The sequence below is a fragment of the Oryzias melastigma genome, linkage group LG10, assembly GCF_002922805.2.
Source record: "Oryzias melastigma strain HK-1 linkage group LG10, ASM292280v2, whole genome shotgun sequence".
In the NCBI taxonomy this organism is placed as follows: domain Eukaryota; kingdom Metazoa; phylum Chordata; class Actinopteri; order Beloniformes; family Adrianichthyidae; genus Oryzias; species Oryzias melastigma.
Genome location: NC_050521.1, coordinates 21777973 through 21792168, shown reverse-complemented (window position 1 = coordinate 21792168; position 14196 = coordinate 21777973). Strand labels below are relative to the sequence as shown.

General features: G+C 40.8%; 1 protein-coding gene across 1 annotated transcript; it reads left to right on the top strand.

Moving 5' to 3' along the window:
- Window positions 1–5337: 5337 nt before the first annotated feature.
- tbx22 (T-box transcription factor 22) lies at window positions 5338–10951 on the top strand. Its single transcript, XM_024282987.2, has 9 exons — window positions 5338–5619; window positions 5654–5779; window positions 6000–6234; window positions 6738–6839; window positions 6909–7083; window positions 8669–8833; window positions 9154–9218; window positions 9429–9514; window positions 9575–10951. The coding sequence occupies exons 2-9, from the start codon at window positions 5656–5658 to the stop codon at window positions 10036–10038; spliced, it is 1416 nt and encodes a 471-aa protein (XP_024138755.1). The 5' UTR covers window positions 5338–5619; window positions 5654–5655; the 3' UTR covers window positions 10039–10951.
- The last annotated feature ends 3245 nt before the right edge of the window (window positions 10952–14196 follow it).

Sequence of the window (14196 nt, the reverse complement as noted above, 5' to 3'; positions counted from 1 at the left end):
TGACATCTAAAGTGCAGCGATCATTTAAGAAAGTCAGATGTAATAAAATAAATTATTGAGGGTTGAATAATAATAAAGTTGAAGAAAAATAAAGACTAAAATATAAGGAAGTGGAACAGGAGCGGGATGACATTGAATGGGAGTCAGGATACCAAGTGGAGGACGGGACAAGATTATTATTTAAACTTTGATCTGGGAGTGGAACGGGACAGGAGGGTCATCCTCTAAGTGGATCTACTCATTTATAAGTGGATTCATCGGAATGGAGCAGATCCACGTTTCTGCTACAAACTTTTCCAAACTGCATTTTTTCTCCTGCTCCTGATTCATGATTTAAGTAAAGAAATGTTCAGAAATGCTATTTTTGGCTGAATTTGTCTATATATGTCCTTAAAACTCAGAAATATGAAACAAGTTCATGTCAAAAACACAGTTTTCATTGGAGTGGACATTTAAAGTTTTTTCCTGAAACTCCTCCATGAATCCCGGAGGCTACTCAGTTCAGTTTGATGGGCAGAGGCAGAGCGACCTCTCTGAGCCGCGTGACTCACAAAAACGGCGCTCAGCTGAGAACCCCACAGTCTGACTCTCATTACCAATTACGTCTGTTTTTGTTTCTTCTTACCGCAACCGTTGACCGCACTGTTACTGGAAGTCAGAGACGCGGAAGGAGAGAAAAGGCAATTTTCATCAAAAAGAATTAGCCAAACAAACATGTGAGATGGATGTTCCCTCCCCGGACCCGGATTCACAGACGGCCTCTGAAAGCAGTTTGGACAAATGAAGATCTATGTGGGTTAAATGAGAGGAGAGTGAGGGATCACCTGAGGCCTGTAGGGGGGAGAAGATAACTCAACACACTTGCGGTGAGAGGAAGAGGCAGCGTCTTGGCAGAAGCGTCTCTCACGGCTCCTGTTTTCTTCACACCCTCATCGCTTGTTACCCAGAAGAGCAAACTGAGGCTGAGGGAGCCAGGGAGGGCTGGATGCCACGGCACATGAGCCATAAAACCATCCTACGCTGCACCGAGGGGAGAAGTATGCTTCAGTCTGAGGAGGAAGAGGAGGGAAAAAAAAACAGGGGCAGCTATGACCCTACTGTAACTTTTGGATTTGCTCTTTTTTACTTGATCTACCTCAGCCGCAATAAAAGTTGAGATAAAACATTAGGTTTTCTAACTTGCTCCAGTTTACCTGTAACAATTAGTAAATTGGAAACGTGTTCAATTCTGATTTTTTTTTTTTAACACGCTCACACAAAAAAAAACTATTAAAGTTACCTAATAAGAGGAAAAAACCTCCAAAAAAGGTCTTGTTTCTCGATATGTTAGGTATCCATGTTTACATAATACTGGATCAGTTTACTTTGAAAGGAAGATACCTGCTTGTGTGGTAAACCCCTAGTGGTTACTTGTTGAACTGCACCAGACTTGCTATTTAATACAAGCTGGAATTCAGAGGCAAAACAACAAACTAAATGTATAAATTAAGCTTCACACACTTATTTTCAGAACAAAAACACTTAAGTACAAGTACTTTAAATTAAATTTGTTAACATGAAATAAATTTATTTTATGCATTTTGATTTTTTACAGCTTGTAAAATTCTCTAACTTACTATAGTGAGATATTGCAAAGTTTGTTTCTCATTTCATCCTCACATAGACACTTTTTATCAGAATAAATCCACATTGTTTGTTCTTCATTATTGATTTTTTTATATAAATATTTGTCTTTAATCCTTGTTTCTTTATAATTACTGTCATAAATTGAAACAACATATTGGAAATGTTAGTATTTTCAAATTAAAAGCATTATTTTTGTTTTAAACAGCTGGTATTTCCATTAGGTCCCCTCAGTTTAACAGTTTAAGTGTACCTCAGTGTACCTGATTAGAAAGAGAATCAACATCAATTGAAGTGGTGAGATGATCAGTGTTGGCAGACACAGTCCATTAACTCTTCGAGGTAACAAGGATCTGATTTCTTACTCGCTCGGTTTCCTTTTTCGAGGCTCCAGAAGAGGAAAAAAAAAAAAAAAAAGATGTGATTCTGGTTCCTTCAGGACTCCAACAGTTTTATGGATCTATGACATCTTAGTTTACACAATGTTACTTGTGACGCTTCTCTCACACCGCCCTCTGCAACCTGTATTCAAGCGGCCGCTTCCAATTTTTATTGTTTTTATTTTATTTACACATCTAACAAGAATGGGAGGATAAACCCCTAGATGATATTTCAGTAACTTTAGATAAACACATTTCCAAAGAAAAATCAGACAAAAAACAAAAACTAAACAAAAAAAAATAAAAAACAAACAACAGAAAGTTAATGAAAGCTAATGTAGAGACAATAGAAGATTGATTAAAAAAATTAGAATTAAAAAACAAACACAAATGTGTTTGAGATTAATTAAAAGAACGTTTTAAACAAGATGAAATGGAGCGTGTAGATAAAGGAAGAATGTTCCAGTCATAAGGAAATTAAACACAAAAAGCATTTTCCTGGCTTGTTTTTTATGTCTTGGAACAAAAAAGAATACATGGCATAAATAAATGGCAGTTGTATGTGTGACTTTAGCCTAATAACGTCTTTCAGGCTTCACTTTCATTTATAAGTAGCTATGCAAGATTTTATAACTGTTTTTGGGCTCCAGGTACAAGACTTATGGCCATTGAACGGCTGTTAAACCAGGTTGAACTTTGACCAATCAGGACCTCAGATTTTATGGTTGCATATGGATTTGGTTAATCTGGTGAACACTACATTTGTTTCAAAGAAAGACAAACCAAGGCCACTCTCCTGACATGATCCCAATCCGTCATTGTAAGGATGTGTCAGGAATTAGAGCTCTCTCCCTCCCTCTGGTCACTGGGAGGAGCCATCCCTGATGTACTAAAGCACTACATCTCCCAGCCATCCCAGCGCACAGCTCCTGGATGCCGCTCACCTGCATACAACCTCACTCAGTGCGAAGTATTGTTTGTGCCAGTCAGTTTGCATACTGAGCGTTATACCCTGATCTGATCTTCTGTTTGCCTGACCCCACTTCGTCTTTGACTATTTGGCTGCCCCCCCCCGACACTCATCTGGACCCAGACTAGTCCAGACTGATCTCTGATACTCCCATGCTCGTGTTTGATCTCTGCCTATCCGACCCAGCTTTAGCTTTGTGGAACCAGCTGTCAGCCTGTTTGTGACAGGATGCTAGCATGCTAGCTTTGTGCCCAAATTGTAAGATTTGCTTCAGCATTTTGCACCAAGAATCTTCTAACTGTAGGTGACAGACATGTGCTAGAAAACAGGAAAAAAGAAGCCCCTCCCTGCTTGTCCAGTGTGAACACCATGGGCCAAGTTTAACAAGCTGAACTTGCATCAAATTAGCTAATATGAAGAAGTTTGTGGCTTTGTTCCTGCCCTCACAGATCTTTGTTTAAAATTATTTCTCTCAGGAAACATCAGTAACATAACAGAATTTCCCAAACTTCCTCTTTTCATAAATTTAAGGCAGTCTTTGGAAGCATTTCTTTGCCTCACCCCCATCATAGACGCCTCACATCCCATTAGCCTCGTGCTCCACTGTTTACGGCACTCTACATTCAAGCACTCCCTGAATTTCACAGCAGAAGGGTGGTGGGAATTTGAAGTTTGGCAGCGAGCAGGCACTCGCTCAAACACACTCAGAACCTGCTCGGCATCCGGATCCGGCTTAAAACAAACCATCAGGCGGCCCTGTCCCGTCCGTTCAGCGCCGGGAAACAGACAGGCCCGCTCATAAACACACAAACACAGATACTGTACAGACAGATGCTTAACAACTGCTCATGATTACCGCCTGGGCTCCAGCCTTCAGCTGCAAACACTACAGCCTCAAACCAAATGACAGGGGATAAACAAAGAACTTCAATTAAGAAAACCATCACAGGTTTTAAAGAGCCTAAAGTCGGTGCTTACATGTAGACCTATTAGAGATCATTATTAATTTGACAGAGGATGCAAATCAACGGAGCCTAAAGTGATGTGAAAGTGCAGCTGGTCATCAAACTTCCGGATTAATGGAAACCTGAGGCCTCTGCCAAATTGGTTTGCGCTTGTTTTGTGCTTAATAAGGGGAAACACGTGCTCAAAATATGCCAGATTTGAACTGGATTAAGAATCAGAAACCAACCGGGAGAGTTTCCTGTTGACTGGACGCAGGGGGGAAAACGCACTTGCGTGCCCGAGCTCGCGCTGAAGAAAATTCATGAAGGGCCTGCCTGCTGCGCCTGCGCAAAACCGCTATTTTTTAGACGCGTCAACTTAAAAAAAAGAAAAGGAAGAATAAACAGAAAGAAGGGTTCTAGTGACAGAGAAAGCATGTGATTTGAGTTGGTCATAGTTCTCCGTTTCCCGGCTGTTATTGTCAGAGATTTCCATCTGCAGCCAAACCAGCCGTTCCGTAAACACAGACTCCATTTGTTTTCTCCTCACAGTAATTACAGCATGTGATTAAAACGGCATTTAAAACAGAAACTTCTCTGACTTTTATTTGTGTAAAGCGGATCTATTTCATGTCGAGCTGTAATGTAATAATCCCGAGCTGTCAATACAGACCCAGATCTCCGCGTGTGCGCAAAACTCCAACTGATCGGCGCGCTTATGTGAACCAGACAGACGCACACGCGCGCAACCAGGAGGACTCTCACTTCATTTAGCAGAAACGTGAAAGCCCTTCAAGGAAGGTAGTGGGTAGTTTTAAGTTCAGCTGCAAACAAACGAGCTTTTAGGAAACATTTTAGAATCAACAAGCTTCAATATTTACGCACTGAAAACCGGCACTCCAAAAGGGAATTTGAGGGTTTTGGAGTACTTGGTTCCACTTAAAATGATGGTGAAAAGAATTTTCTTCCACTAAAATTAAACGACTATCTTGGATTTTCTACTATTACTTTGGGGCGTTTTGGGATAGTTTAAGTGGCATCAGATGTGCGTAAAATTCAGATGTGAGTAAAAATGATGTGTTGGGTGTCGTTTTTACCCAAAAGTTCTCATAAATTGGACTGTGAATAAATATATATGATAGAAAATAAAGCATAAATAACTAAATTTTCCTTCAAGCCAAAGAGCTAAATTCCATGTTGTTGTCCAAGAACAATCAATGAACTAAAAATCTGAAGAAAAAACGGCGAGAAAGTTACCAAATATGAACAATTAACTATCTTTCTTTTCTAGGGAATTTTTCCTCCTTATATTTTTTCATAATTCTCCTTTGGGTTGATGTTTCAGCTCAGACAAAACTTTGTTTGGCTCAGGCCCGTGCGCTTTCCCCTCCCCTTTCTCACATGTGGATCCGTCCACGCTTTCTGTGGGGCAGAGAGCAAAGGGGACACGCTGAAGCGGATGAAAGGGGAGTGAGGGGAAACACTGCAGCGCGGAGGAGAGGCGTGCCAACAATCAACGATTCTGGACGGGAGCGCGTCTCGGAGAACGCATGGCAACGCACCGGATCAATTACGCAGCGTCACGGAGCCGCTGCGAGAGACTAGGGCCTCCCTGAGGTGTTGCCCATTTGTGCAGCTGTTTATTCTGCCCCGATTTATGCGGGCTGAGCTGGGAGTCTCGCGCAGGGACAGAGTCCGGACGGAAACGCGGCTCGCGCGCCCGGCCTCTCGCTGCAGAATGCAGGGCTTGAGCTCCAGGGCGCACGCCTTCTCGGTGGAGGCGCTGGTCGGGAAACCCTGCAAGAGGATGAAAGTGTCAGAGAGGACCGGATCGAGTTCAGATGGAGACGCTGATGGCACCGGTGAGGCGCGAGGACGTTTGGAAAATCAAGATACATTTTAAAACATTATTTTCAACAATTAAACGTTTAATTTTGAAAACTTAAAAAAAAATAATTTAAAAAAATATTCTCAACCCAAAATGTTTTCACATCTAGAAATAAAGTCTGCTGCTAAACGTTTAAATTTTATTTTTTATTCAAGTTTTTAAATTAAAAGTTTTTCTGGTTCCATCCCTTTTAGACCAACATTCCACCAAGCAGACTCAGAAGGCGGATTCCGCTCTGAGGAGGCCCGATGACACTTCCATTGACCCGCCCGGACAGACTGACAGACCCGCATCAGAAAACTCAGAACCGACCAGCGAGGACAGCGACTGCCGGTCAGACAGAGAGGTCCGTGTGGAGCTGCAGGGCTCCGAACTGTGGAAGAGGTTCTACGAGATCGGAACCGAGATGATCATCACTAAAGCTGGCAGGTAGGACGGGAAAGTGTAGGAGATCTGAAATCTCAAATCATAAATCATCTGTTATTTCGGTGTTTGAAGTCAGTTAATGACTTGAGATTATCATCTGCGGTTTAATGAAGCTCATCAGCTTGTGGTCGCAGGTGTGAGGAGCCCTTAAGCGCTGCAGCCAATCAGAAATGCGCAGAGAAAGTGTCGGTTTGCTCAGTTATCAGATGATACGCACCACGGAGGGAAAAATACACTTTTGTTTCACTTTTACGCACAACACGTGGCGAGTTTTTGAAGTTTGACTGACCTGAAACAAAACATATGGGGCTTTTTTTCTTTACATAAACATTTTAAAGTTATTTTCTGTTTAATTAAAACAAACTTAATTGAAAATATTATGACTTGGATCATTTTTCTTCTTTTATATCTGAAGTTATTTTCTGTTAACTGTCATTAATGTCCTATGTCTCACGTGAAGCATTTTAATTCTCTGATTTGATAAATATGTGCGTAATTCTTATCAGGAGAATGTTCCCATCCGTGCGCGTCAAAGTGCGCAATCTGGAGCCTTGCCAGCAGTATTACATCGCCATGGACGTGATGCCCGTGGACTCCAAACGCTACAGGTGTGAATCCAGTCAGTCACTCTCCCCTCTCCTCTCACCTGCTGACCTGCCCGCGTGCCCCCTCCTCAGGTACGTGTACCACAGCTCGCAGTGGATGGTAGCGGGAAACACGGACCACTCCTGTATTTCTCCGCGGCTCTACGTGCACCCGGACTCGCCGTGCACAGGGGAGACGTGGATGCGTCAGGTCATCAGCTTTGACCGAGTCAAACTCACCAACAATGAGATGGACGATAAGGGACATGTAGGTGACCACAAGGTGCTCCTTATATCTGCCTCCAAATTACGCATCTGTAATAGTTGAAGAAGGTCCTCGTGTGGTTGAGGAGCTGAAAAAGGCTTTGATTGTTTTGAAATTCATCCAAAAGGTTGTGAGCGGTGATGATGATATATAAGGGACACATTTAGGCTCCAAAAACTCAAAACTTAAACTGTGTTTAACCCCTAAAATAGACATATTAAAAAAAATAAATTTACTTTTGTATATATATATATATATATATATAATGTTGAGAAATGAATACATGAATGTCTTTTTTTACATTTAGACTCACATTAACTTGTGAAATATTATCAACAACTTTTTAAAATTGAGTAAAACATTTTCTTTCCACTACATTTTTACAATTTCTTGATGAAAAGTCACCAACAAAGAGCTTTCTTAAATTACTTAAACATTTTATTTAAAACTTTTTAAATCTAAACAAATATTGTTCATCCTTTAATATATCTCAAATTTAAAGGAATTGTCTCAACCACATTATATTCCAGTGAAATTAGACAGTAAAAACTGGTTTAGCTCTGTCAAAAAAGTGCAAATGTTTGGAGTTTATTCTAAATTTGACTAAAAAATACGAATTATTTTAGAGATTATTTATTGAGTGTTACAAAACAGAACTGTTTAGAGTTCACAAATAAACATTAAACCACGAAACCTCTATAAAAACAGCTGAACGTGCAGGAAATCAGGATTTTATCAGGTGAATAAAACCAACGGCAGTTTAGGTGTGAAAATGAAGATGAAAAACAAACAATATATATATATATATATATATATATATATATATATATTAATTTAAATACATCTAATTAAAGCTCTTCTGTTCTCTGTTGTATTAACCTCAATATGAGAATAATTCAATAAGCAAAAATTCTGATTATCTGATCTATTTTTCAATTGTTGGAAGAAGAAAAAAAAACGTTTGTTTTAATTTCAGCTCTGAAATCTGTTTTTGGCTTATATTTCTGCAAGTTTATTCTAATTTTGATATGATCTATTTATTATGCTTTCAACAGTATTTTCTCTACTTTCTAACTCATATTGTCATTTATTTTTGGACAAAAATGTTTGGATTGAGTAAATGTTTTGGTTGGAAACACTTAGAAGTGAAACTTAAAAAGTGGTGAAAAAAAATAATTCACAAAAACAAGTTGCTGAGAAAAAGGAAACACAAAAAACAGGCTTTTTATCTGATTACGTAATTTTTGACCCAAAAAATATTTTTTTTCGATTTTTTTAAGAAAATTCAAAACATTACATTTTGTTCAAGTTGCAGCATAAATCAGTTGCTGTGAATTTTAAAGGCCACAAAGTTATGTTTCTGAATTCAGGATGAACTTTAAAGTCACACTGTTGACATTTAAAAAAAAAAAAGTTAACTTTGAATCCACAAGAACCCATAGTGACATCAGTGTAACAGAAACACATCTGTAAAGTTTACTGTGGTCAACTTGGTTTATGGTATTTTATTTTTAATGAAAATGGGTCGTTATGGGTTAAGAATAAAAAGTGTGATTTTGGGGTCTGATGCAGAAATCTCCATCTCCAGATCATCCTGCAGTCGATGCATAAGTACAAGCCGCGTGTGCACGTCATCCGGCACGACCCGCGGATGGACCTGTCTCAGATCCGGTCCCTGCCTGCCGAAGGCGTGCACAGCTTCTCCTTCCTGGAGACCGAGTTCACCACAGTGACCGCCTACCAGAACCAGCAGGTAAACCACACACAGAAGACCTCCGGCCCAGACGTCACCCTCTCTGATTTGCAGGGGACAGCCTGCAGCTCAGGTTGTTTGACCTCACACGTAAATCATGGAGCCGATTCTCGGCATTTCAGCTCCTTTTACTATCAGAGAACATATTATTTTAGAAACTGCTGCAGCTCACAGCCCGTAAAGCATGAAATAACAGCAAATTCTTTTCCAACAAGCCTGCTTGACACGAGGGCTGCTGGGAGACGGCGTCCCTGAGGGCGGTCGGGTGAGGAATGCCATTTTCCACGTCCATACTGACCTGTTTGTGCTCCTCCCTGTAGATCACAAAACTGAAGATCGACAGGAACCCCTTCGCCAAGGGCTTCAGAGATCCAGGAAGGAACAGGTAAAGAAAAGCACATAAAAGCCTCCCCCCCCCCCCCCTGCTGAAAGACCTGGGACAGAGTTGAGGTTCAGCCACTGAAACGTGAAGCCGCGTAAAACCTTCTCGTAAACCCGGCCTGAGCAGTGCAGGATTTCACACCTCTCACAGCCATTATTTGAATCCCTGGAATAACGTTTTTGGGCTGCTTTTACAGTGTGTTTGTGGATGCAGGGGGGTTCTGGACGGCCTGCTGGAGTCCTATCCCTGGAGGGGCCCTCTCAGTTTGGACTTGAAGCCTTTTGCGATTCAACTCCAAGGTACTTTTGCTGAAGTGGTTTAAACATTGTGTTGCGGTTCTGACTCACGTGTGTCGACAGGCAGCTCGGGTTCGGGCGGCGTGAAGAGCCTTTTCCCTCTCTCCTCGTCTCCGGCTCTCCTCCCACACTTTGGCCTCTCCTGCCAGGACGCTGCCCTTCACACCCTGGCTCTTCCACTCTACGGCAAAGCCACCGGCGTTTCCACGCCGGGTGGTGAGGCCTTCCTCCACGCAGAGAAGCAGAGGAGCTTCCCCCCGCTGCCTCCCCTCTCAGACCTCCCGCTCCTCTCAGCTCTCCAGGGGAGGAAACCTTGCCCTCACAGACATCCGGGGAGCCTCCCCCCTCTTTACAGCTCCCACTTCCTCCCCGATCTCACCGAAGCTTCAGGCTCCTACTGCCTTTACCGCTACAGCCTCCCCCTGAGCCCCCAGCTCATTTCCCGGCACCCCAAACTAGCCGAGGACACCTCAGACTCTCTGCTGCGCCAGTTTCCATGGCAGCTGACCACCAACCACTGCCTCTGACAGCTGGACCGCACTCACGGGCAGAACACGCCAGCAAAACACGCTCATGCTCATGCAAAGGAGAAATGTGACTGTGGGAAGGATCTTTTAAATTTTTACAAATGGGGGTTTGGAGGACCAAAAAAGAAAAAATAACCAGAAAATCTTTTTAGGCCGTTTTTATTTGGACTTTTACTGAATATTTGCTGTGAAATTTTAATTTCAAATGATCTCTGAAGGCTTAAGTTGCTGAAGAACCAGCTGTAAAACCAGAATAATGTCACATTAAAAACTCAAAGAAAAACATTAAGTGCCTATTAAAGGATTTTTATGTTCTTGGTACCAAAAAAACAGTTGGTAAATGTTTTTTAATGTATTTATGAACCCTTTTATAGCATCTAGAGGAGCATTTTCCAGATTTTTTTATGGCAAAGAAAGCTCTAAAAACATGAAATAAGTCAAAATTCTTAAAACATTCTAACATTCTAGTCTTTGTGACGTGAACTACAGGATTATTTCTCTATTAAGAACTTTTCTTGATAAGATTATGTTTCTTGCAAAACAACAATGGTCTTTTTACTTTCCCAGGATTCAGCTTTTAGGACAAACATGCTGCATTAATCCTTTGTCATTAAGTCCAATAGGATGGAAGTGTGTTTTTGGTTTACTCTGAGGATTCAGGATCAGGGTTGACTTCCTCTGACCAAAAACATGAGCTCATCAGAGCCACTCTGTGATTGTAGAGGAAGAGCAACACCTGCCTCGACTCAGGCAGCCGGTTTCCTGTCCTGTATTTTATTACCAATAACAGGACTAATCAAAGACGGATGGAGGAGGAAACTCTCTTGTGCAGCATGACTTGATAATCTGGTGCAAATACATTTATGTCAATATTTTTGAGCAATAAAATGTGTGTTTTTTAAGAACTTTTCCCTCGTTTCGTCTTGGTGTGACAGAAAAGAAGAAAACTTTTGACATAAATTTGAGAAAAAACAAACTGTGTTTTATCTATAATACTGATGGACAGAAATACATTTATCACTATCAAACATCACAATGTTTGTGGTTACATTTTGAATAATACACATGGAGTAACTTGTGATTAAAATTCTTTACCAATATATCATAAAATGTGATAAATATACTAAACATAACCGGATAATACTAAAAAAGCAAGCACAGGAAGGCTAAAAAGTAACAAAAATGTTATGAAACAGTTAAAAACTCATTAAAACAAGACAATAAAACAAAAAAATAATGATTCTCTTGAGTAAAAATAAGTTCTATTTTCATCCATTCATTGTCTGGTCACTTGGTTGCTGGAGCCTATCCCTGCTACTGTTAGGTGAAGGCGGGGTACACCCTGAACAGGTCGCCAGTCTGTTGCAAGACTACACAATCACACAGCCAAGGGACAATTTGGAGTGACCAATGAACCTGTGAAACATGAAGAAAGCTCGAGTTCCTGGAGAAAAGCCACACATGTATGAGGAGAATAGGCAAAGCCAGCTGGGATTTGAACCAGGACTTTCTCACTGAGGGCTAACCACTACACCACCACGCAGTCCTGAATTGGCCATCTCTACCATAATCTGGAAGTTGTTAAAATCCTGCCTCTTCGTGAAAATTTTTAGAGTAATTTTGCTAGGGGGAGGTATCACTTTCACTACCACTGGTGTTCCTCAGGGTTCTGTTCTGGACCCACTTTTTTTTTTTAGCCTATGTCACATTTTTAATTTGCTCATACTGTTTTTTCTTGCCTTTTCACAGCACATAAAGACAAAACAGCTCATAAAAACAAACGTGTTGTTTGTCTTTATCCGATATTTAGAGATGATACCCAATGACTGGTTAAATGGGCAAGAGGACCTCTTTTTCACTTCCTGGGTAAGCAGAATTTTCTCTCTGCAACATCAAGATCAGAATCTGCCAAAGCAAACATCAAACCAGATCTCCCAACTGTTTCCTGAAACTCCCCAGTATAACTGCACCAAATACCTGAAAACCTTCATCTGGGTCTTCCAACCGTCTTGTCGTCTGTGCTCTGGACCACAAAGTGAAACTCTTTTCTGTAATCCTCCTCTGGTCAAATTAGTTCATCTGCCGCTTCTTGAGGCACTTAAAACCCACTCCAGTGAAATTTTTGGTGTTTTTAACGTGTTTTTTTCTGATGATGGAGGACATGTAAAAAGAAAATTAGTATTTCTTTGTTCAAATTATTTGTGAATCAGGAACAGACAAAAAAATGCAGTTTGAAAATTGTATTTGTGATGTAGAAAATACAATGGGATGGTCTCCTTAAAGCTCGCAGCATAGGGGAGAGGAAGAGGGGCTGGAGTTTCTCTTTGCCAACAGTCCCGCCCACAACTCAGTCAAATTCCCAATGAACGCTTGAAGCTCTGCAGAAACTATGTCTTTAAAATGACAGTTTTTTTTTAATATTGGCTAAAAACATCACAGTTTTAATTCAAAACAACACTAGGGACACTTTTACAATATCAAAAGACGAATTTCATTAATTTAGCCATTAGCATCTTTTGCAACTAAGATCTTCTACTTTTAATCAAGGATACTTTTATATTTGTTTATTTTTACGTTGTTTCGAAGGAAAAGGATCAGAAAAATTTAGCAAATGTTGATGTTTTCAATAAAACTTGATAAGTTAAGGATCCTCAAGTCTTTGACTTTAACAGCTTTTATCCCAAATCAGAATCCTGGACCTCTACAGAGTCAGAGTCGTCATTGTTTTGATTCAGTCCTCCATGTTGCTGCAGGAAAAGCAATGAAACCAGCACTTTGTTTTCATTTTCTTTTTTTTTTTTTTCAGCCATGCACCTTCCAAAGGGACAAATTCATGGGAAAACAGATGTAAAACCTCTCACTGCCATGTTTTCTTGCGTGCTCCAAAGGGGGACACACCTATTCAGCCACTGATGTGATAATTTTTGCCTTCAGTCCAGGCTCTAAACGCAGAAACCGCCCCCTCCTCTCAGCAGTGGAGCGGTTTAGGAAAAGCTTGAGGGGAAACGGCCAATTCCCCCGACATATATAGTAAAATTAAAAAAAAAACGGTCATAACCAAATAGTAATTTAGCTGTCATAGCCAAACACAGCAGCGAGGTAACAAGGAAATAGCAGGAAGGAGTTAATTCAGGAGCGGGAGTTAGGGGATGGCCCAGGATCCAGACAGCGGTCAGGTGCAGCACTATCACACAGCCTGGCCTTTGTGTGCTGGCAGACATCATCTGTGCTGTTACCTGATACTGTCTGTCATTTCCATGATTGTCTACACGGGACAATCATTTTAAACCAACTCCTGATCTTTCAATTAGACAAATTGCTTTCATGCCAGGAGAGCTGAACTCTGCACCTGCCGCTTTGAAGCACGAGGAAGCAGTAAAGCCAGCTTGTATTGCTGGTTTTTACCTGCAAAAACATGAAGCACCTGTCATAATTGATATGAATACTTTCTGTGGCTGTTAAAGACATCTGTTTTTTCATAAAGAAACAAATTTCAGGATTTTAATCAAGTAAATTGACAACTTTTGCAATTTTATATATTTATTTTTCGTATTTCAAACCAATTTTTTTGCAACATTTCTGCAGTTTGTGCTGCAAAAGCGTGAAATAAATACTAATATGTAGATTTTTTTTTTTTAATTCACAGACACTGCTTTTTTGTGTATTGGAGGTCAAGTGGAGTCTATTTCTTGACCAAAATTGTCTGCTGGGTTAGCCATTTATCAGCCTGTCGATGATGAATCTCCACCCGCCGGTGCAGTAAAACATGCCGACGTAATCCTCATGTAGGCGGTGGCTGAAATAACATGGAAACTGTGTCGACTTAAGTTTGTTTAAACACAAGGAGGGACTTTTCTGGGCCACTCTGATTGACAGGTAGTAAGTGAAGAGAAATTTGACCTCCAAGTCATTTGTTTCCAATCATGTGAAATGGCATCCTGAAGCCCGACAGAGAGCGCTGACATGTAAATATCCTTTGCCTTTCATTAGATTAACACACACACAGCACAAACATGCAAATGTCAGTTATCTCCTGATGATAGTCCCTGCAGAGCTCCTCAAGATGCACAACCGTTGAACCGCCTTCAGTTTCTGCCCTGCAGCCTTGCTCATGCTTGGATTTGTTTGTGCTGTTTTCTTTCCAAACTCAATAAAAGC